The sequence below is a fragment of the Leucopleurus acutus genome, assembly GCF_964270905.1.
Source record: "Leucopleurus acutus genome assembly, chromosome: 13".
NCBI classification, from domain to species: Eukaryota; Metazoa; Chordata; class Mammalia; order Artiodactyla; family Delphinidae; genus Leucopleurus; species Leucopleurus acutus.
In genome coordinates, this window is record NC_139155.1 from 16,604,777 (window position 1) to 16,626,923 (window position 22,147).

A 22,147-nucleotide genomic window follows, 5' to 3' on the forward strand; every position below is an offset into this window, starting at 1 on the left:
CTTAAGACCTTTAGTGGCTTCTCCCTTTGTATCACCCTGTTTATTTTCTCACAGCTCTTAACTCACAGAGTTATCTTATTTGCTCACTGTCTTTCCCCAGTGGAGCTGGCAGGGCCCCTGTGTGTCGGTGCTTCACCATCCTGGACTTAGAACCTGGCCTGGCACAAAACAGGTGTCCAACAAGTAGTTGTTAAATGAGTATCTCCTGAAATAGACTATGAACCTAAGTGTGGTTTGACAAAACTCGACTGGTAAGGGCTTTAAAATCCATTGCAACTCTTCAAATCCACGATGCACTGCTCACCCTCTACATTCCTCCCCTTCTCAAGTCAGGACATAGTTCACAAATGATATACTTAATAGAGTAAGTTTTGTCCATGATTTCTTCCTCAAAAGGTGTTTATTAAAATGAAAGCCACTTTGCAATTGAGAAAATATGGTAAAAATAACTTTAGTTACCATCTCTCGAGAGCCTTGGCACATAAACTATCCCATCAATTAAGTTCTCTCAACCCCTGACGATAGGAATTCGAGTTGCTACTAACAGTCAAGGATCCAACACAGGCCTGTCTGGTGCCAGTGCAGTCCTGTTACTGCAGTTCACATCTGCCTTACCTCACCTGTGTGTGAGGGACGGAAATTAAAAATTGTACAAATCCACACGTTTCTTCTAAGGCACAGGGTGATCCCATCAAAGGAAAGATTGTCATCTCGGAACAGCTCTTGAACTTAGTTTCAGATTTGCAAATGGAGTCTTAATGTTGAGTTGGAAAGAAAGTTTAGTTATGTGACTAACAGGCTGAAAAGAATAATGGAGTTTCAAGGTACCATCTAGGAGGGAAGGGAGCGAGGGGAGATGAATGAGGGAGAAGAGAGAAGCCCATCACAGTGGGACACAACGTGGCCAGACCACTGAGAAATCCCCAGCAGCAGAGTGCTCAAAGAATGTTTAAGACAAGAGGATTCCAATATGCAATTTTAAATTATTTGTTGGGTGGCACGGGGATACAATCCTTCCACAAAAGGAATAAATGCCCCTTTCTACCGACCTGAGTTTTACTTCAGAATCTGCCATAAAAACCTAAATCTTTTGATATAATACAGTTATGGGGAATGCTTAAAATAATATTGCCTTCCATGTTGCTTTGAAAATCTTTTAAAGATTCAGACAGGAACATAATCTGTTGTAAAGGATTTTGTGTAGATATTTTAGAATGTACTGGTGATGTTTCATGTTTGTTAACATTGTTGCCCCAAGTACTCCTGATTTTCCACAATTTTCAGAATAGAGAACTGATTTTATTACTGCTTACCAAAGTAATGATTACTGAATAAACACTCCGGTAATAACACAGATCCTTTAACAAGGACCTATCATATCCTCTAACAAAATTCCTAAAAACACACTGAAGACAACAGGCTAATTAATTTTCTTTCTCTCTTCTCATGACAGAGGAATTAAAAGGCATTTAAAAGACATTAAAAAATTACCTCTTTATTCATTTTGAACCACTGATATTGTACAAAAGGATGCCCAGTTGCCCGGCAACACAGCTTCACAAACTGTCCAGCCAAGACTGCCTTGGATTCTGGGTTTACAGTGATCTTTATTCCTTAAAAAAAAAAAAAAAAAAAAAAAAAAAAAAAAAAGTTATATAAAGTCAGAGAAGAGGGGTTTTCCTTGTTTATGTTTCTGAAACCAAAAGAAGAAATATTTTGGAAATAACCTGCATATTCATCCTGGTTATAAATCACCCATTCACATCTCCTTCTCCATCAGATGATGAGTTTGTGAGTTCCAGGCTCTATAAAACCTGGAGGAAAGGAACTCACCTGCAGAAGACTTTGATCTACTATACTTCCCCACGATTGGGGGAAAAAATTGTTTGCCATATTTCTTCAATTCTGAGAAACATTTTTTCCACATTCTAACGCCTCTGAAATCAGGATGAGCCGTATCATAGCTGTCTGCATACAGCAGTCACGACGCTTTCTCTGTGCCAGCTCTAGAAATACTTAGTCATAAAGGCTTATCCGGCCAGCACTTCAACTGAATTAGGTGCGCTGTGAGTAAGACAACTGTGAGTTTAAATACCACTTAAATGTCTTCAAAAGACATATGAGGGACTTCCCTGGTGGCCCAGTGGGTGAGACTCTGTGCTCCCAATGCAGAGGGCCCGGGTTCGATCCCTGGTCAGGGAACTAGATCCTGCCTGCCACAACTAAGAGCCTGTGTGTGGTAATTAAGACCTGGTGCATGGGGCTTCCCTGGTGGCGCAGTGGTTAAGAATCCACCTGCCAATGCAGGGGACACGGGTTCGAGCCCTGGTCGGGGAAGATCCCACAAGCCGCAGAGCAACTAAGCGCGTGCGCCACAACTACTGAGCCTGTGCTCTAGAGCCTGCGAGCCACAACTACTGAGCCCACATGCCACAACTACTGAAGCCTGTGCGCCTAGAGCCCGCGCTCCGCAACAAGAAAAGCCACGACAATGAGAAGCCTGCGCACCGCAACGAAGAGTAGCCCCTGCTCACCGCAACTAGAGAAAGCCCGTGCGCAGCAGTGAAGATCCAACACAGCCAAAAATAAAAACAAAACAAATAAACAAATTAAAAAAAAAAAGACCTGGCACAGCCTAAATAAATAAAAAAATAAATATTAAAAAAGAAAGGGCGTATGAATGTCAATGCTGTGATTTAGCATTAAAACTATTCTGTAACCAGAAAGGTACAGAAACAGAACAGCAGGATATAAAATAGATACATGTGATGCAAACAGTTCTCATCTGAGAAATGACCACCAGCATCAAAACTTGGAAAACTTGTGACAGGAGCTTCCTGTCAAAGATCCTGGAGTTGGGCTTCCCTGGTGGCGCAGTGGTTGAGAGTCCGCCTGCCGATGCAGGGGACACGGGTTCGTGCCCCGGTCCGGGAAGATCCCACACAAGATCTCCTCCTCCGCGAGAGCCCCCAGTCTTGTCCATCTCAGGGAAGATAAACCAGGCCCCGGCCTCACCCCAAGCATCCAGTTACTCAGGACGGAAACTTAGCAGCCCCCCCAAACCCCTCCTGCCCATGTCCTCCTTCCCCACGTGTAATTTAGCTGCGAGGCCCGTCGCTTAAGCATTTCCACATCTCACCATCTTCAATGCCATGAGCCTAACCCAAGCCGCCATCCCCTCCCGAGCTGAACTATTGCCGCAGCCTGCGAACTTTCTTTCCTTACTTCCAACCAGCAGCCCAATGTCTTTTTAAAACATAAATTAATCCATGTCACTCCTCTGATAAAACCCTTTACTGACCTCCCATTGGATTTAGAATAAAACCCAAGCTCCTTACATGGCCAACGAGGCCCTCGTGCCCACCAGGCTCCAGCCGCGAGGGCCTCTTTCCTTCGGAAGACAAGCTCTTTCCTGCCTTTCCACCTCCTGGTTCTCTGCTGGATCCCCCCCTAACCCCCACTGTTTCCTGACAGACTCTCTCATCATCCAGGTCTCCAGCTGGTCCAGGAAACATGAGCTACCTCCCCCCTCCCACCCAGCATTACACTCATCCCACTTTGTGGGCTTCTCTGCACTAATCACCCCAAGTCCCGTTTCTTATTATCTGTGTCACCTGCTAAAACAGAAAGAAGCTCTTGTCTCAGCCACCAGGTTACCAGACGCCTAGAACAGTGCCTGGTATATGTGAAACGGTGGGTGTTCAACACATATTTGTTGAACGAATGTGTATAGTAATAACAAAAATTACTATAACGGCAATTTACTGGCTGCTTTACATACGCCCAGCACTTTAATCTCTAACTTTCAAAATAATCACGTGAGTTAGATATTAACTAGATCTATGTTACAATGAGGAAAATGAACTTACGTCATTTGCAGAAAGTCATCCAAATTACCCTGTGTAAATTATTAACTTCTCTGAGATTCCTTTTTTTCTCATTGTAAAACAGCAGAACCAGGATGCAAAGCTAAGGTTTCTTGGGCTTTAAAACCCTTTTAAGCCTTGGGTTATCCCAGTGATTGTTCTTTTTTCCTTCCACCTTCACTGAGGTATAAGTGACAAATAAAAACTGCATATATATAAGGGTGTGCACATGATGATTCAGTATAGGTATGTTTGTGAAATGGTTGTCACAATCAACACATCCATCACCTCACATAGTTATCATTTTCTGATGGTTCTTAATGCATCTCCCATGCTAATCCCCTCTTCTGCCACAGTGAGCCTCTCTTACTGGAAGGAGGCTGTCAGGCACGGTGCAGTGTCTTGTGCCGTGGCAGTGCTTCCAAATGTACTGTGGCCAAGATCCTCTGCTATTACACAAAGAGACAAGAGATGAGAATGAAGGAAACCGAAAGGCTTTCTCTCTAGAGTGTCTTACGAAGAAATGAATGACTTCAGAGGAAGGCGCCCATGTGACCAGGATGTTCGAAAAGCTTCCTTTGTGGGAGACAAGACTGAATGATTTTTAACAGACATTCAAACTCACAGTTGATACATCTGTCCTGTACCAACAATTTTAGTAGTCTAAGTCTTCAAGAAGCAATCAAAGACATGTCTTTATTATCTACTGCTTCAAAGACTGAGAATTGAAAAGCACAGTGTGATTTGGAACCCGCCCCGGTGGGTAGCACAGAGAGAAGTCACAACACCTCCCGTGTCTTAACCACACATATTTCTTTCCACCCTGTCTCAGTGCGACAGGGAACCACGGTCACCTCTAACCACCCTCGCGCAGCGCCCACTAGGCAGAATGTGCTGAACAGAGTAAAGAGGGAAGATGACACAGAGCTCTGGACGGTGTACCAAGGCAGACGAAAGTTCTGTTTTAAAGGTTGAATGCACAGCTTCCTGGCAAACGAGCCTATTTTCAGATAACATCTGCAAAGAAGTCAGAGAGGTTACTTGATTTCCTGTAAGCCGGAGAGAATCTGACTGGGTCTGATGGAACATGGGGATTGTGCTTTCAATACGTGTACACCTGTGTAGAGCAACCGGCTCAAGACATTACACAATAAAACTACAACCCCTGCAGGAATCACTAAACAGATAAATTAGGGTGATTCTTGACCTGACAAAAGGATTCATCATAGGTTCCCTTTGAGTTGTTCTCTCTTACAATGCAGTTACTATCGAAGTAATTCACAGCTTTTCCAGGAACAGATCTATTGGGTACGTTACAGCGCATCCATTTTCAGAGACCATGAACCAAAAAACTTTTTCTATCATCTTCCATCTAAAACTCTCCCTCAACGTTATTTTGAACATTTCAAAACTATTACTGAAAAGCACCCCAGAGAGTCCCAGAATAAATACCATTCCTCTTCCTCTAACAACTTCCCCTCATTACACAACCAGTGTACTGGTTGTGTACTTTCCTCTTACAGGTCAATTTACATTTGCATCTACTGTGGCTAAACCTGGTCTCCTACATCACACCCCTCATCCTTCACATTTGCATCTACTGTGGCTAAACCTGGTCTCCTACATCACACCCCTCATCCTTCTACATCATCGACAACTCCCTTTAACACCTTGGCGTGGAAACCCATCCTTCCAGCCCTCACCACCACTCTCTTTCTAGCTCTCTTCTTCTTTAATTTTATTCCCATTTATATGATCTTTGCCTCTTTTCACTTCTTAATATCTTGCTTTCAGGAATTTCTGTTGTTCACGGAACAAGATGAGTCCCTTATAAGTAAGATCTAGTAGTTGAGTACTTATTAATTTGGCAAGAAGAAAAAAATGGAAGTCTGTGGGTCAAAGAGAGAATTGAGGTAATAATCCATAACTAAGCCTCCCAAACAATCCAGAAACTTCCTAGTATTATTGAAATGACACTGAGTTCAGGTCAGGGTCAGGAGACCCGGATTCTGATACTACTTTTGTCAATAACCAACTGTGATTTTGGCCAAATGATAACTTCTGGTCATCTCTTTTTCCACATAAATGTGTGCTCACGTTTAAAATCTAAATGTACAGGACATGGAAGCAACCTAAGTGTCCACTGACAGATGAATGGATAAAGAAGATGTGGCACATACATATAATGTAATATTACTCAGCCATAAAAAGAAACGAAATTGAGTTACTTGTAGTGAGATGGATGGACCTAGAGTCTGTCATACAGAGTGAAGTAAGTCAGAAAGAGAAAAACAAACACCGTATGTTAACACATATATATGGAAGCTAAATAAAAAAAAAAATCCAAAAACCTAGGGGCAGGACAGGAATAAAGACTCAGACGTAGAGAATGGACTTGAGGACACAGGGAGGGGGAAGGGTAAGTGGTGACAAAGTGAGAGAGTGGCATGGACATATATACACTACTAAACGTAAAATCGATAGCTAGAGGGAAGCAGCCGCATAGCACAGGGAGATCAGCTCAGTGCTTTGTGACCACCTAGAGGGGTGGGATAGAGAGAGTGGGAGGGAGGTGCAAGAGGGAGGAGATATGGGGATATATGTATATGTATAACTGATTCACTTTGTTATACAGCAGAAACTAACACACCATTGTAAAGCAATTATACTCCAATAAAGATGTTAAAAAAATAAAAATAAAATAAAATTTAAATGTTCATAATAGTACTGTTCTGGGCTTTCACAGAATTGCGAAGATAAAATGTGAAGTAAAGCTATCCTGGAAACGAAAGAATAATATTCAACTATCTTTGCTCTTGTCTTAGAGACAATAAAAGTAATAAAAAATTGGTACCAGAAACATAACAATGAGTATAGTACAAGGAATTAAAGAAGAAAAATGAATTGATATGAAAAAGGGGTGGGGAAAAATGGAAAAGATGTCAGTGAAATCACATGACTTTGCCAGCACTTCTGAAATGTATGCGCAGCAAAGCTCCTTTCATACAAGAATGAAATAAAATGGCAGCATCACAGAACTGGAGCAGAAAGAACCTTGGGAATCCATCTAATGAAACCCACGTGTAACGTGTTAATTCTCTCTAAACATCCCCCACTGTCTAGCCTCTGCTTAGCCGATTCCAGGTCAGAGCACGGCTTCCTTGGCAACCAATCTCGTGATGTGCAGGACTCTAGTTGATAGAGGCTACTAGTCAGCACTCAAATGGTTTCACTCAAAACAAAAACATCTCAAATGGCACATCTAAGTTTATCTGTATTTGCCAAGGTTACAGATGCCAATTTTGGTTGCTTTGAGATCAGAGTCTTTGACCCTTAAATAAAAAAATAAATAAAGGTCTAAAAAAAATCATTACAGACCTCTGGTTCAAAACAATTTCAGCAACTTCATTTAACACCCCGCCCCTCTTCAATTCCCACTGAAATGACCAAAGGAATAAAAGTAGGGAAACAATGAGTCAGAGCTGGAAAATGCAGGTGGACACCATCCATCCATAAAAATTATAAGCCATTTCTCTAACAAAGGGCAGGCAAGACCAGTCTGAGAGGCAAGCTGGCCAACCCACGTGCTATGGAAGAGCCCAATCGGAGGGAAAGCAGAAGACAGTAAACCACAACCTTTTGAAAAATATATTACGTGTCAGAGCCCATGGAGCACAAGAATTTGGGGGTGAGTTACCCTTGGCTTAGACCTCATGCTAAATGAGGGACCACTGAAGTTGGCTCCTGATCAAGGCAGGTGTTCCAGTTAGAGATGGGGGAACCCTCCCCAGCTACCTCTGAGCCACCAAAGCAAAGACATCCAAGAAACTTGGTACCACAGCCATCTTCTATGGCCATCTCTGGCTGTCATCCCACAAACAACTGGGATGGAATATGACAAAATCAGACTAAAATAAATCTGAAGTTTCCCCTTCTCCTTGTATTTAGGCCTGAAAGACCTGTTCAGAGGTTCACAGCATCTTAGTCACCCAAAACCAGAGCTCTCTATAATGACAATCAGATAAAAGTCATCAGGCTCTTTGCGGAATAAGAACTAATGTCTTCTTATGAAACTGCGCTACCAAAAAAAAAGAGAGAGAAAATGTTAGATTATTCCTCCTTTTATTTTCACCAAGATTCAGGAATACACTGAAAAGGAAAAACGAGATTTAATACATACTTGTTTTTAGGATTGTACTGGACATGATGAGTTACATGTTTGTCTCCCCTACTAGATGATGAATTTTGAACATGCAGGAACTATTGTTTTTATTCATAGTACCAAGCACAATGCCTGGAATAGCAGAAGTATTAGAATACAGTAATGTCGATTGAATGAGCAAAATCCCAGATCTAGCTGATTCTATCAGAGCTTGCATTCTTAATATAATTACAGTAGTTTTTATTCTCAATGTCTTTATTGAAATATAAAAATTATTCTCAAATTCTTATATTTCTATATTCTAATGTATGTAAATACAGTAAGTTTTAGATTATCCAAGTAAGATTCAGGTAGAAAGCTAACTGTAAATTACTGAGTTTTATTAGCTCCCCAAATATTTCCTCTTAAATCAATAATTAACATTCAAGTAACAACTGCTTTCTAATGAATACTATATAGCTAATGAATACTATATGCCTAATATGACATAAAACTTCACAGAAATAGTGCATAAGTGGTCATGTAGAAACTGCTGTCTTTTTCCTATTCTCCCCTCAAATACGAAAGAGTCCCAGGGGATAACTGAAAAAGCCTGTTGGCCCAACATCGGAACGATCTGCGCAGGGGACACTGACGGTGAAGCGCTGATCCTACTATTTGGAGAGGAACACAAAGAGCAGAAACAGATTTTCCCCAAGAAGATGACTGATGTTTATCAGGATGGCACTGTATTCGTTGCTGGCCTATCACGTCAAAACAGAGAATACCGCTAAAAATTCCAGGCGCATCATTACACACAAATAAACATGTGACTCAATTTCAGTCAAGCTCAGTTTCATACATGGGAAACTGTGAAAACTTGGAAACCTTTGCTCTCAGGCCAGTGATCACACCACAGATCATGAGATGTGTGTGCAGCCTCCGTGGTCACCTAGATGCAACTCAACACAGCATCATCTCAGCAGCTCCTCCAAGTCTGAGAGGTAGAGAGCACTGACTCTCATTTTATTGACTTGGCAACAACGGTGGAGTAATTAAGTGCAATTATTGAAAAACGTAATGAGATATTAAAGTTATAGTTAATTCCCAAAGAGGTTCCTTAGAGGCCCCGGTAAGTCTATAAAGTCTGAGAACTTAGTGGCTGAGCGCCCTAGACTGGCAGATTTCAATTGCCACAACTCTTGGGTACTTTTGAGACACTGGGGATACAAAAATTAATAAATGTCACCTGAAGAAATAATTTACTGTTTGGTGACAGAAAGCAATTGCATCTAGATGGTATCTGCATTATCCCAGGCCTCTTGTATGAAGAGGCACTGAGAAACATTTGTCAAGCATCAGATACGGTGGGTAACACAAGAGAGGCGTTTATAGAGGACCTACTTCCTCATCTACACTAGGCCTGGTAGAGCCAGGGATAACCTGAGAGTCCAGGTTTCCTGGCTCACAAACTAGGGTCCCTTCCATTTGTAGTAGACTTTTCAGGTGCTCCCCCTCACACGCCCAGCATCCAATTTTGTTTGGCGATCCATGAGGTTTCTGGAAAGCTAACTGAACCCACTCCACTCCTGGCTCTAAGCCAGGGGAACTGGCACATTCCAACTCCCTGGCTGGTGACAGGTACAGGGACAGGCACGTGGCCAAAATTAGTTAGCTTATTAGGGAATCCTACGATTTTTGCTGAGATGAAGATTAATGCAAGGAATAGCTAGTAGACATCCCATGACTAGGTAGAAAGTCAGCCTTGGGAGGGAGCCAGTGACAAGAAAGGAAGAGCAAAGACAAAATCCAACTCCTTGGAAACAGGGCTGCCCCCTGCCTTTCTCGAAGCCCAACCTGCTTCAAGACTTTTCTGTTGGAACCAGCATGCTCCCTTTATTACACCAACTTGAGTTGGGGTTTCTGCTACGTGTACTTGTCAGTACACCACTACAAGACGTGTCTCTAATTCCCCAAGCCCCCAAGAAAGAAGGTCTGCAGCGCCTCTGCCATCACGTGACTTGGATGACATGGTCCCTCCTGCTGACGTCATGGTAACTGACCAACTCCATCCACAGTTGTGGAAAGGAGGGACTGTTTCCTATTCCTCAAATCTGACCTTGGAAGTGAGCAACCTCACGATATTGGTATATTCAGGAAAAAAAAATCATGTGGTCGAGTTACTCAACATTTCAAAAGCACCATGTTGGCAAAAAACTTCAACAATAAACATTTGTTACACTTTCTCTCATTCATATACATAAATAAATGTGTGTATTTACTTTCTTAGCTGCACTATTTTAACATAAGTTATAGAAACCTTTCCCCTCAACACTTTCACATGCACTTCCTTGGAATAAAGACATTCTTCTATAGAAGTACAGCACCATCATCACATGGTGATTCCCTAATGTCTAATATGCAGGTTACACTCAAGTTATTCCAATTGTCCCCAAAATGCCTTCTATAGCTGTTTTTTTGGAAAAACAATCCAACAAATGTTTATACACTGTATTTGCTTTTTATGTGTTCTTTAGTCTCAACCTGGGGGGGGAAAACGAGGCTCCATATGTTCACATGTTTCAAAAATACTTAACACAATTCATTTGGTCAAATGAGACATTTTCCTCTGAGTCTGTCTCCATGAACTCCTGGAGAACGTGCCCCCGGGAAGCACGTACCTGGGGGGTTGAGGAGCTGAAGGACCTCAGTGTGCTCCATTGTCTGCAGGAAGTCGCTCAGCTCCACGACCGTACAGCCTTTCTCACCCAGCAGCTTCAGTAAACACAGGCTCGGGCTGCCTTCAGGCTCCAGGACCTTAAGACAACACTGCTCCAAGTCTAGACAACTGCAAACAACAAATTTAATTCAAGTCAACAGATTTTCTTCACTATGACCTGCCTGCTATGTGTTTGGCCCCGTCATGGGTGTTGTAGAGAATACACAGCAAGTTGTTGCGTGGTGGGGAAAACGGTTTACATTACGAATGCTGCTGTCCCTTTAGACACGGTCTCCTAATGATGCTCATCTTGGATAGCAGAAGTTGGCAAACTTTTCCTGTAAAGTGCCAGAGAGTAAATGTTTTAGGCTTCATACGGGCCACAGGGTCTCTGCTGCACATTCTTGATTTTTGTTTTGTTTTATAATTTTTAAAATATAAAAAACATTCTTAGCTATACAAAAACAGGCAGTGGCCTCAATATGGCCCACAGGCTGTTGTTTGCAGACTCCTGTTCTATATGTTTTGACACAATTTTGTCTTAAAATCATGAGCTTTTCTTTCACAAGCATGTCTTCTTTACCCAACTAGATAACAGTACTCCTTGCAAGCAGACACCCTATCATATATATATATATATATATATATATATATATATATCTTTTTAAAATCCCTCAATACCTAAAATTTCTTGCCCATATGAATTATTTATAACTGAAATGCCTGGAAGCCTGGATGGAAGGGGTCAAACATAATGGTACCACAGCTGCGGCAGAGCCAAGATTAGTTAGCAAGCTTTCATACGACTTAAAATATTGTTAGTCCACATTCATTTTGATCAGTTTTAGTAAAAGGCTGCCACAGCATTTATATAATGGTCACCCAAGATTTATAATTCTGTGATAAAGTAGGTTATTTCATGAAGAAAATGGATCCAACCAAAATAACTTCAATACTAATATTCTATCTCACGGTATTGTTAGAATTAAATTAGACAATCCATGTAAAAAGTACTTAGCACAGTGTGCGGCAAATAATAAGCACTCAATAAAAGCTAGCTCTTATTATGCAATAAAAATATGGGAATATTAAAAGGAGACTAAGGCTAATTTCGCTTATTTCTAAAACTGTTTTAGCTTTTCCTTAAAAACTGTTTTTGACCTTGGACGCCAGCCTCTGCCTCTGGACCCGCAACCCCGAGCTCCAACCATGGGCCCGCGCCGCCGGATCCGCAAGCCCGAAGCCCCAAGGAGGCGCGCCGCGAGCCCGGCTCCCGCCGCCCGCCCCCCCACCCCACTCCGGCCGGGCCCATCCTTAGGCACTTCCTCCCGTCAACTTGCTCGCCGGAGACATCGGGTTCTGAAGGAGATCCGAACTCTTCAGAAGAGCACACACCTGTTGTTAAAGGAAGAACCCCTTCTGCCGCCTGGCAAGAGAAATACGTGTTAAATTCACTCGTGGTGTGGACTTCAATTGGGAAACCCAGGCCCTGCTGGCCCTACAAGAGGCAGCAGAAGCGTTTCTAGTTCGTCTCTTTGAGGATGCCTATCTCCTCTCCTTACATGCCGGCCGTGTCACTCTGTTCCCGAAGGATGTGCCGCTGGCCAGGAGGATCCGAGGCATCAGGAAGGGCTCGGCTGAGCTCCTGCCGCCCATGACTCTGGATGATACCAGGGACTCTGCCCGTAACTAGGGCCAGATCCACAGAGTACAAGGTGCTGCCTGGACTTGCTGTCTCTGAGCAGAGCGTGTGTGTTGCTTTTGTAATTAGGTTTTTTTTAAGAAGAATAAGACTGCATGGCTTTCCTCTGTAAAGAGGTAATACATGACAGAATCAACACATTCCAAAAGTCCTGAGAATAATTTTCAGATGAAGAGACTCCAAGTTTGACTTCGCTTTGCAAATTATTCATACGCCTGATGATTTGGAAGACACCAGATTTTCTAGGTTATGAGAGAAAAGGATATTTACTGATTATTTTAGATCTTTCTGTACCATTTAAGTTTTTTACCATATGTATATTTACTTTTATTTAAAACATAAGGGAAAAAAATAAGAGAAGACCACTTCAACCAGTTGCATGGAAGAGCCTGGCGCGTCCAGCATACAAATCTCTGTCCTTCAGATTGATTTCATCATCAGTGGCAGCAGCAAGTTCCTGTGTGGATTGTGCCTGTCAACAGATTATACAGCTTTTCAAAAACTCAATTGGGATGAAAACAGGAAATCGTTAAGGTTTGATGTTCTGGCTCCTTCTGGTAAATTCCTATCAAAATCATTCAGAAATTCTAGCTTGTAGAATTTATTCTTATTTGCAAGTCATAGACGATGTATCGTAATTTATACTGCAGAATTTTTCATTCCAGGACTTTTAAGAGCCTTTTCAATGTTCTTACAGGTATTTTTTATAACTCCCTTGTGGAGAGATAATAAAAATAATTCTTTAATGAGAAAAGGTTGAAGTGAAGTCACTATTACACAGAGATTATACTGTGTCCTTTGTGCGTTAGCATTAAGTTCTTCATTTGAATGCTTTGCCAACAGCCACAATTTGAACAAGAGAATTCAGGGATGTGTTTTTGGCTCCGGTGGAGTAGAGTGAGAGCAGATAAAAACCTTGCCCATCTCTTGTAACTGAAAGCAGCTTAAGAGATCTCCAGAGAAATGGGAAGTACCACCCGAAGACTTTTAGATATTGTGTGTGGTGAAAATGATTAGTGAGGGCGGACACGAATAACGACGTGTCAGCCAACTGAACTGAGAGACAAACTAAAGGGAAAAGGACCAAGTTCTGTTGTGTGACAGACTTTAACCCTTTGGAAAAACCATTTCCTGTTCGACATCAACTCATTTTTATGTAGACGTTGGAATAAAGCTTACCTATCTATGACTAAAACAAACAAACAAACAAACAAAAACTGTTTTTGAGAGACTTCCCTGGTGGTGCAGTGGTTGAGGATCCGCCTGCCAGTGCAGGGGACATGGGTTCGAGCCCTGGTCCAGGAAGATCCCATGTGCCGCGAAGCAACTAAGCCTGTGCGCCACAACTACTGAGCCTGCGCTCTAAAGCCTGCGAGCCACAACTACTGAGCCCATGTGCCACAACTACTGAAGCCCACATGCCTAGAGCCCATGCTCCGCAACGAGAAGCCACCACAATGAGAAGCCCGCGCACCGCAAAGAAGAGTAGCCCCTGCGTACCGCAACAAAGACCCAATGCAGCCAAAAATAAAATAATTTTTTAAAAAATTGTTTTTGAGTAATTACTGTTTTGGTAACCAGATAGTGTCCTCCAAAGCCTCCAGTCACTAGGTATTCTTTTCTAGGTATTCTAGCTAAATTTGTATATTCAATAGCCTATCCTTGTTAAATGTCAATAATCATATTACAGATCAACCGTTCCCAATTCTGGGCTGTACACTCTGGCAGCACAAACTGAAGTCCACGGCAAATTGATAAAGGTAAGGACAGTAAGACTGTCTTTTACCCTAAGATTATCTTTCCTATTTTTAAAAGTGTCAAAGTGTCCTTTCTTTTATGAAATAATGGTGATTGCGATGGTAGCAAAAACAAAAGCGGAAGGTGCTGCTACAATATTTCGTCAAATTTTCTTTTACTAGTCTCTGGAATACCCAAGGAACCGGTATTAGACACAATATAAGGATTACCCATTTTTCAAATAATTATAATATGAAATTTATAAAAACAAGGATGCTGTATACTATTTTTTTTATGATTCAGAAAGGTTATCAAGATCTGATACATGAAATTAAGATGCCGTCTTGTCAGATGCAACCAAACGGTGCTTTAATCTTTATATTAATATGGAGAAAACTAAAAACAATTTTACTTTCCCCCCACCAAATGAAGAAAGATCAAATTGAAATAGACAACGACTTCTTTTCCACTACAAGAGGCACTGGAGAAAAACAAGGTGCTCTCTCTTCTTTCCTTTTACTGATTTTCCACATGGGCACCGGCTTTCAGCTAAGATGATGTTTATACATACTCAACTTTTCTTTCTTTCCTTTTTTAGTTACATTCCTGTCAGGCTGTGCTTTGAAGTGGTTTCTACCAGCTCTAATTTGAAATTTCTGATTTAATTAAAAAGACTGCTTTCTTACTGAAACAAATAGACTTTGCTTTAAAAAAAACCCTATATTTATCTTTTTAAAATGTATAATCAAATAGAACATATTGATATGATACACCTTTTAGGGTACAAACCATGGCACTGCTTTTAGATTCTTCTGTTTCTCTTGGTACATTTACACTTCAGAATCCTTATTCATTAATTCAACAACTACTTATTAATCACCTAAAATAGGACGACCATTTTTTCTAGGTATTTTTCTAGCTGCAAACAAAATCGCCCATCCTCCTGGATTTTTCTACAGGAGAGGGACAGATATGTATACACACACAGAGACCTGTGCATCCATCCATCCAACTGTCCTAAGTGCTTTGGAGAAAAACAGAGCGCAGCAGGGGGACAGGTAAGGCTGCAGCAGACGTAGAGGGTGATTTTAAGTAGTGTGATCAGAGAAGACCTCACTGAGGAGGTGACCTTTTTAAAAAACATGTAATCAATGTTGTTTATTTTTAAAATTTTCATTGAAATATAGTTGATTTACAATGCTGTGCTAGTTTCAAAGGTATAGCAAAGTGATTCAATTATACATAAATATACAAATATATTCCTTTTTTACATTCTCCTCCATTATAGGTTATTACAAGATATTGAGTATAGTTCCCTCTGCTATATAGTAGGCCCTTGTTGGTTACCTGTTTTATATACAGTAGTGTGTATATTTTAGTCCCAAATTCCTAATTTATCGCTCCCTCCTTTCCCCTTTGGTAACCATAAGTCTGTTTTCTACATCTGTGAGTCTATTTCTGTTTTGTAAATAACTTCATTTGTATCATTCTTTTAGATTCTACATATAAGCAATATCATATGATATTTGTCATTCTCTGTGAGAAGGTGACTTTTAAGCAAACACCTGAAGAGGTAAAGGAGCCTGTCTTGTGGTTCATCCGTGGAAAACATCTCAGGTTGAGCAAACAGCAAGTCCAAAGGCCCTACTGTCTTCAAGGAAGGGCAAGAAAGCATGTGTGACTAGAGCTGAGAGAGGGAGGGAGACACTAACAGGATATCAGTTCCAAGAGCTCACTGGTAGCTAACTGGTGTTTTTACTCTGAGATGGAGAAACAATGGGAGGGTTTTGAACACAGGGAGGATAAGACCTGATTTAATGTTTTAAAAGATTCTTACTGCTATATTGAGAATAGACTGGGATGGGAGCAAAGCAGGAGGCGGAGAAGTTAGGCGGCCATTGGAACAATGCAGGTGAGAGATAATGGTGGCCTGGACCAGGGTGGTCGCAGTGGACGTAGGATTCTAGGCACATACTGGAGGTATGGCAGAAGGGATTTGCTGATGCAGTGGATGTGGTATATAAAAGCGGAATCAGGAATGACTCTGAAGTTTCTGGCCTCAGCGCCTGGACAGATGTAGTTGCCCTTCACTGAGATACAGAAGACTGCAAGAGAAAGAGGTTATGGCAGAAGACGTGTTAAGTTTTGGACGTGTTGCATTTAGGATGTCTATTAGTCATTCAAGAGGAGATCTACACGAATGAATCCAGGAGTTCAAAGCAAAGACATGGGCTGAAGATATGAACTGAGAGTAATCAACCTAAATATGTGTAAAGCTAGGAGGACTTAAGGATAACACCAAGGTGGGGATTAGGTGAAGAAGTCTAGACAAAGAGATACAACGCCTAAGCCCTAGGGCATTCCAAAAATCCAAAGATGAAGAGGTAGAGACTGAAGAGATAGGGACAGGAGGAAACCTTCCTATCATAAAGTGCTCGAGGGCAGGATTCCGTAGCTAAAAGAGCACCTTCTACACAGCAAGTATGCAGTGGCTGACTGTTTTCCCTGGTCCCAAAGCCCCATCTCTAAGCTCCCTCCTTCATGGAATTTACACACTATTAGAGCCTCCTGAAAGTTCTGCCATCTTTGGGGCTCGAATGTTCCAAGCCTCCGCAGAATTCACACTGCTTGGGCAAGACACTCAGAACCTGTGCTTATCTACACTGACAGCAAAGGGCATTCAATATTCAGGCAGTTTGGAATGGAACTAGGGCTGAGTTTGTTTAGGGCACTCCCACATGTTCATGTTTTGGGAAACTAAACTATATGTAAGGATTTATCCTGAATCACCAATAACCATCTGGAAACACTCCTTATCCCTGATGGGACAGTTCAGAAGGAACTCCTGTGGCTTATTTATTAAATTCTTACCTAGTCTGAGGAAAGTTGTATAGAGTGAGGAAAAAAAGTGAAAAGAAACAGAATAGGCAAACTTCTGGGATTTTAGGGCTGTGAATCCAGCGACTGTGCAGAAAGCACTGCACATCCTCGTGGGAACTGTCATCCATTTGGACTAGATTCACTATAATTCCTGTGTTTGACACTAGAGAAAAATGCCTTTCGGACCTTTTACTATTGTAGATGCTCTTTTGCCATCGGTATGAAATCGTTTTAAAATCACTGTTTTAGTCTTAAATAGAAAAAGCACCGCCAGCTTACCTTGCCCCCTCAGTTGTCACTCCCCAGCCTCCAAGTTCCCAGGGCTAACCTTTCGTTAGGTCAGTTTAATTCTTCTGATCTCAACAGGTATGTGAGCTTAATGTTCTCCAGTTCTCCAACCTTCAGGGTGGCCTCCACTTTCCCCAGCACAACTAACCTACTCTGAGCTAACCTTCACCATCCTGGAAGGCTGGCCAAACTCATCTGTCCCCAGTAAACTTCCCACCCTGAAATCCCCAGCTTCCACAACTTCATGCCCTTTGTTGCTTGTCTCCTCTTGCTGGGCAACTGCCCTCTCTCCATACTACCTTCACCAGAGAAGTGGTCTCAAACTTTTCCATTAGTTCCTCAAACAAAGCTAATACCATTCTATAGCCTTTAACAAAACTTAACTGAAGGCTTAGGGAGGAAAACTGAACACCTGATGTCAGGTATCCACTACTTTTAGATTCCATCAGCCATGCCTCTTCAGTGGCAGGGCCTTACTGATATTCTCCCTCCTTCATGGCCAAATAGGAGTGCTCACTTCAGAAGAACCTTCTTCAGGAAAGGCCAGAGCCTTCCCTAACTAGAGTAGTAGTTAATTTCACAAATTAACCAATCACAGATCTGGTAATCTGACCCCGCCCCCTGCCCGCAAAGAAGACAACTGTTTATGTTATTGTAAGTCTAGAAATTCAGAAATCTATGGACCTAGAATAATAGTATGTATCTTGGATTTTCTTTGCACAGCCAAAAGCACAATGTATTCTTCCCAGAAGAGAAAAAAAAAAAAAGGGGGGGTACTTCCCTGGCAGTCCAGTGGTTAAGACTCTGTGCTTCCAATGCAGGGAACATGGGTTTGATCCCTGGTTGGGGAACTAAGACCCCACGTGCCGTGCAGAGTAGCAAAAAATTAAAAAGAAAAAAAGAAAGAAAATGTATGCCATCTGCTCAACTTTGCAAATTTACCACTTCTTGATTCCATCCTCACATCATTACTCCATTGAACAGCCAAATAATCCCAAATCATCATTATTCTGGTTTAACCTCAAACTCTTTGAAACTCAAGGTTGTGGTGAGAATTAAATACTTAATACATTGTCTGTTATATATATTAACTGATTAATAAATGATAAAAACCCACTGTTATTATTCACACCCAACATAGCATCTAACATATTATTTGTAATTGTCTCAGAATAACAGTCTATTACTGCATAAGCCCTTATAAGTAGGAGCTAAATATCTGACATCGTTTTATCTTCTGAAACATTTGCAAAAATCAGGCACTCAAAAAACTTAATTTTGAATGAATGGTTCCCCTCTCAATTCAAAATTATTTATAGAGTGTCTAAGATAGGTTCTATGCATAACATATAGGATCTTAAATCTTCTTGTTCTCGAGGAGTTTATAAAGACATGTACAAATAATTATAGTACAAGACAAAGTTTGGTTATATGAGAAGTTAAAAAAACTGCTAAGGGGTTCAAAGGCAGACCCAAATCGTAACAGTGATCTAGAGCAGTGGTTCTAAGTGTAGTCTGGGAAGCCCTACTGCAGTTCCTGAGGCCTTTTTCACAGGATGCCCAAGGTCAAAATGACTTTTCATAATAATACTAAGATGTTATTTATTTTTTTCATTCATTCTCTCAAGAATGGACATTGGCATATCCAGTGTAACCTGACCTGTGACAGTGCAACAGACTGAGGTGCAGGACATAAAAGATGCCGGTTCTCTGGGATTAAGGCAAGACATTAAAGAGATTTTCAAAATGTAAAACAATGCCACTTTTCTAACTAAATTTTTTGTTTTGGAAAAGTTCGTTCTTCCACAAAAACACGTCATTTCTGTTAACATGTAATGAATTATTCTCTTTAAATATTAAAAAATTCTTAATTTTAATTTTTAATATGGTAAATATCAGTATATGTTGTATGTATGTAACATATAGAACCCACGTTAAAAACTCTCGGGCGGGGGGGGGGCGGTTTCCCTGGCAGCGCAGTGGTTAAGAATCCGCCTGCCTATGCAGGGGACACGGGTTCGAGCCCTGGTCCAGGAAGATCCCACATGCTGCGGAACAACTAAGCCCGTGCGCCACAACTACTGAGTCTGCGCTCTAGAGCCCGTGAGCCACAACTACTGAAGCCCTCATGCCACAACTACTGAAGCCCTCACGCCACAACTACTGAAGCCTGCGTGCCTAGAGCCCGTGCTCCACAATGAGAAGCTCACGCATCACAACGAAGAGTAGCCCCAGCTCGCCGCAACTAGAGAAAGCCCGCGTGCAGCAGCGAAGACCCAACATAGCCAAAAATAAATAAATAAATAAAACCCCAAAACTCTCTGGGGTTCTCAATAATTCGTAAGAGTGTAAAGGAGTCCTGAGAGTCTTAAGCCCAGTTCCAAGCCTGGTAATAGGAAAATGGTTTAATGTTCATGGTGAAATCAGAAAGAAAACCTGGCAAGTTGGTTTGATGGAGGAAGACGGTGAGTTTAGTTTCTTTCTTTCCCACTATCCTTCTCTCTCTACATCTACATTAAAACCTTCATGAATTCCTGCACCTCAAACCCTTCACCTTCATTATCTACCTGCACGTCCCCTTCCTAACCTCCCTTAGGTCTTCTAGGTCTGTGTATTTTAATCTTTTGGAATCACCGCCCTAACGTAATGGTCTCCAGATAGCTTTCTTTATATTCTCCTTGGTCAACCTCGATTTCTGTCTTTCAGCTAAAGGGGAGGAGGGTAGGAAAAGGGTGTGCACTGCCGGAGTCCAACCTCGAATCTCTGCATTCCCAGGAGTTTCCTGGGTTCAGGCTCTCTGTCTGGAAGGTTACTTAAGTTCTCCCACCTCCTTCCCTCCGCGCTCCTTACCCCCAGCGGCCCCTGCACCATCTCAAGTGGCCCCGCTGTTTTCCAACCTCACCCATCGCCGCGTCCGCCCTCCCTCTCCCGCGCCCACTTCACTCTCCCCGCGCGCCCCCCGCCCAAGTACGCCCCCACGTGACCCCGCCCCGCCCTTACACCCCACCCCACCCCAGGCCCCGGTGCCGCACCTGAGCCGGAGGCGCCCCCGACTCCCTGCCACCTCGGCCAGCCTCCTCCATCCCCGGCCCTCGGGCGCTCGGTCCAAGCTCCGGCCAAGCCTCCGCAGCAGCGGCTCCGGAAGGCGGTTGAGGGTCACGCCGGCTGCAGCGGGGAGCGGCGGCCCCGAGGGCGCGGCCGCCGGCGGCTGCGAGGCCAGGGGCGGCGGGGCCTGCAGCAGCTCCCCGCACAGCGACATGTCCCGCGCCGGCGACCCCGCGACAGCCGCTGCTCCCGCCGGCCGCATCGCGCACTTTCCGCTCGCCCCCTCGCTCGCCGCGGCGCCGCGGAGGCAGGGGCGGAAGGACTAATTGGACGGCGCTGCACCTTGCTCGGAGGAGGAAGCGCAGCTTCCCGCCCCGCAGAGCCAGGTTTGCCTGGGTGAGTCGGGCCCGCTGGCCGCGCTAGCGGCTCCGGGGGCGGGGCCTCGGGCGGGGGCGGGGCTGCCCACTGCGCGCGTGCGCGCGGCCGCGCACCTCCCCCCGCCCTTCGCGCCGCCTCTTCTGGGCCGCGGCGAGGCGCGCGCTTCAAACCCCGGTGGGAGGTGGAGTCCTTGCTGAGCAGGAAGGGTCGAGTGGTGGCAGCTGGAGGAGGAAGCGGTGGAGGAACTACGGTCGGGCGGCACCACTATGACGAGGAAGCCTGTGGCGTCGGGGCTTCCCGAGGCTGTGGGAGGAGGATTGCCTCACGCCAAGGAGGGGAGCACGCGGCTTTCCATCGCCGGCGGGTCCGCTCCTCCAGAGGCGCGCTCTGCTGACTCAGTGACTTGCGTGTGCCCGGCGACGCCACCAGCACCCGCGTTGGGCAGCCTCAGCGGGGGCTTCCTTGTTTTAGGATTAGATGTGTATGGCATTGCTAAGGGAAGTGGTGCTAGAGATCCAGATACTCAGTGGAAATTGCCTGAAATCTGTGCCTAGACTTCAACAACAACAAAACTGGGCTATGGTGTATTTAAACCTAATTCGATCTTGGAAATGATTGTTTTTAGCAGGAATCACCTGGTTTCCTCCGAGTCAGACTGCCATCCAGAATCTTCATAAATCACAGCAGACAGATTTATAGACGTTGCCCTTCCCTGGAAGGATGCAGAATAGATGAAATAACAAAATGCAGTCGCACCTGAACTCACTCTCCCACTCTTAGCGATATTCGAGGCCATTGCCCCATTGAAAACTAGAGGATAGTTTGGGACAAAAGCGAGGAAGTAACTTATAAAGTGTGACTAGCCAGGTAGCCCCCAGACAGAAGGTTTCCTGGTCCAGTTTCTGGTGGCATTAACTTTTTCATCACACGGGACAGCAGAATTTTCTGTAGCAATAATTTGGACACCCAAATTCTCACTACCTTTTTTCAGGGTGGTAGCGCCACACAGCTTCCACCACATTCTAGCACAGTTAGTCACTATCCAGTGATTTTTTTTAATCCAGTGTAAGTTCAGAGTTCAGAATGTGGTATAATGGCTAAGTGCACAGACTTTGGATCCAGGAAGATCTGCTGGGTTCTAGTTTTATGACTTTGAATAAGTTACTTAATTCTCTGCCTCATCTATTAAAATGGGACTGAAAATATAGTATATAGAGAGTTGTTACCAGAATTAAAGGAGTTGATGTATGTAAATCACTTAGCTCTGCTTAGCAAGTGGTAGATAATAAATGCCAACTTATCAGCATTATTCTTACAAGTGCAAATGCTTGTTTCATACTCGGTTTGACCTTGGTAAACCTTTTCCAATTACTTCTAGTGCCTTCTGCTTT

The 22,147-nt window shown here is 43.2% G+C and overlaps 1 protein-coding gene and 1 pseudogene across 4 annotated transcripts in view; one reads left to right on the plus strand and one right to left on the minus strand.

Annotated features, from left to right (window-relative positions):
- Nucleotides 1-20,771, minus strand: part of MALT1 (MALT1 paracaspase) — a 59,303-nt gene extending 38,532 nt beyond the window's left edge. For all 3 annotated transcript variants that reach the window (XM_082853617.1, XM_082853618.1, XM_082853616.1), the window contains exons 1-3: nt 20,366-20,771; nt 10,689-10,855; nt 1,492-1,613 (exon numbers count right to left, since the gene is read on the minus strand). In XM_082853617.1, the coding sequence (XP_082709743.1) occupies nt 1,492-1,613; nt 10,689-10,855; nt 20,366-20,640 (564 nt within the window). In that variant the 5' untranslated portion in view covers nt 20,641-20,771. The remainder of the gene's footprint in view (nt 1-1,491; nt 1,614-10,688; nt 10,856-20,365) is intronic.
- Nucleotides 11,936-15,763, plus strand: LOC309970910 (histone H3-like centromeric protein A; annotated as a pseudogene). The gene has a single exon. The product of its transcript is annotated as a histone H3-like centromeric protein A (transcript).
- Nucleotides 20,772-22,147: the final 1,376 nt, after the last annotated feature.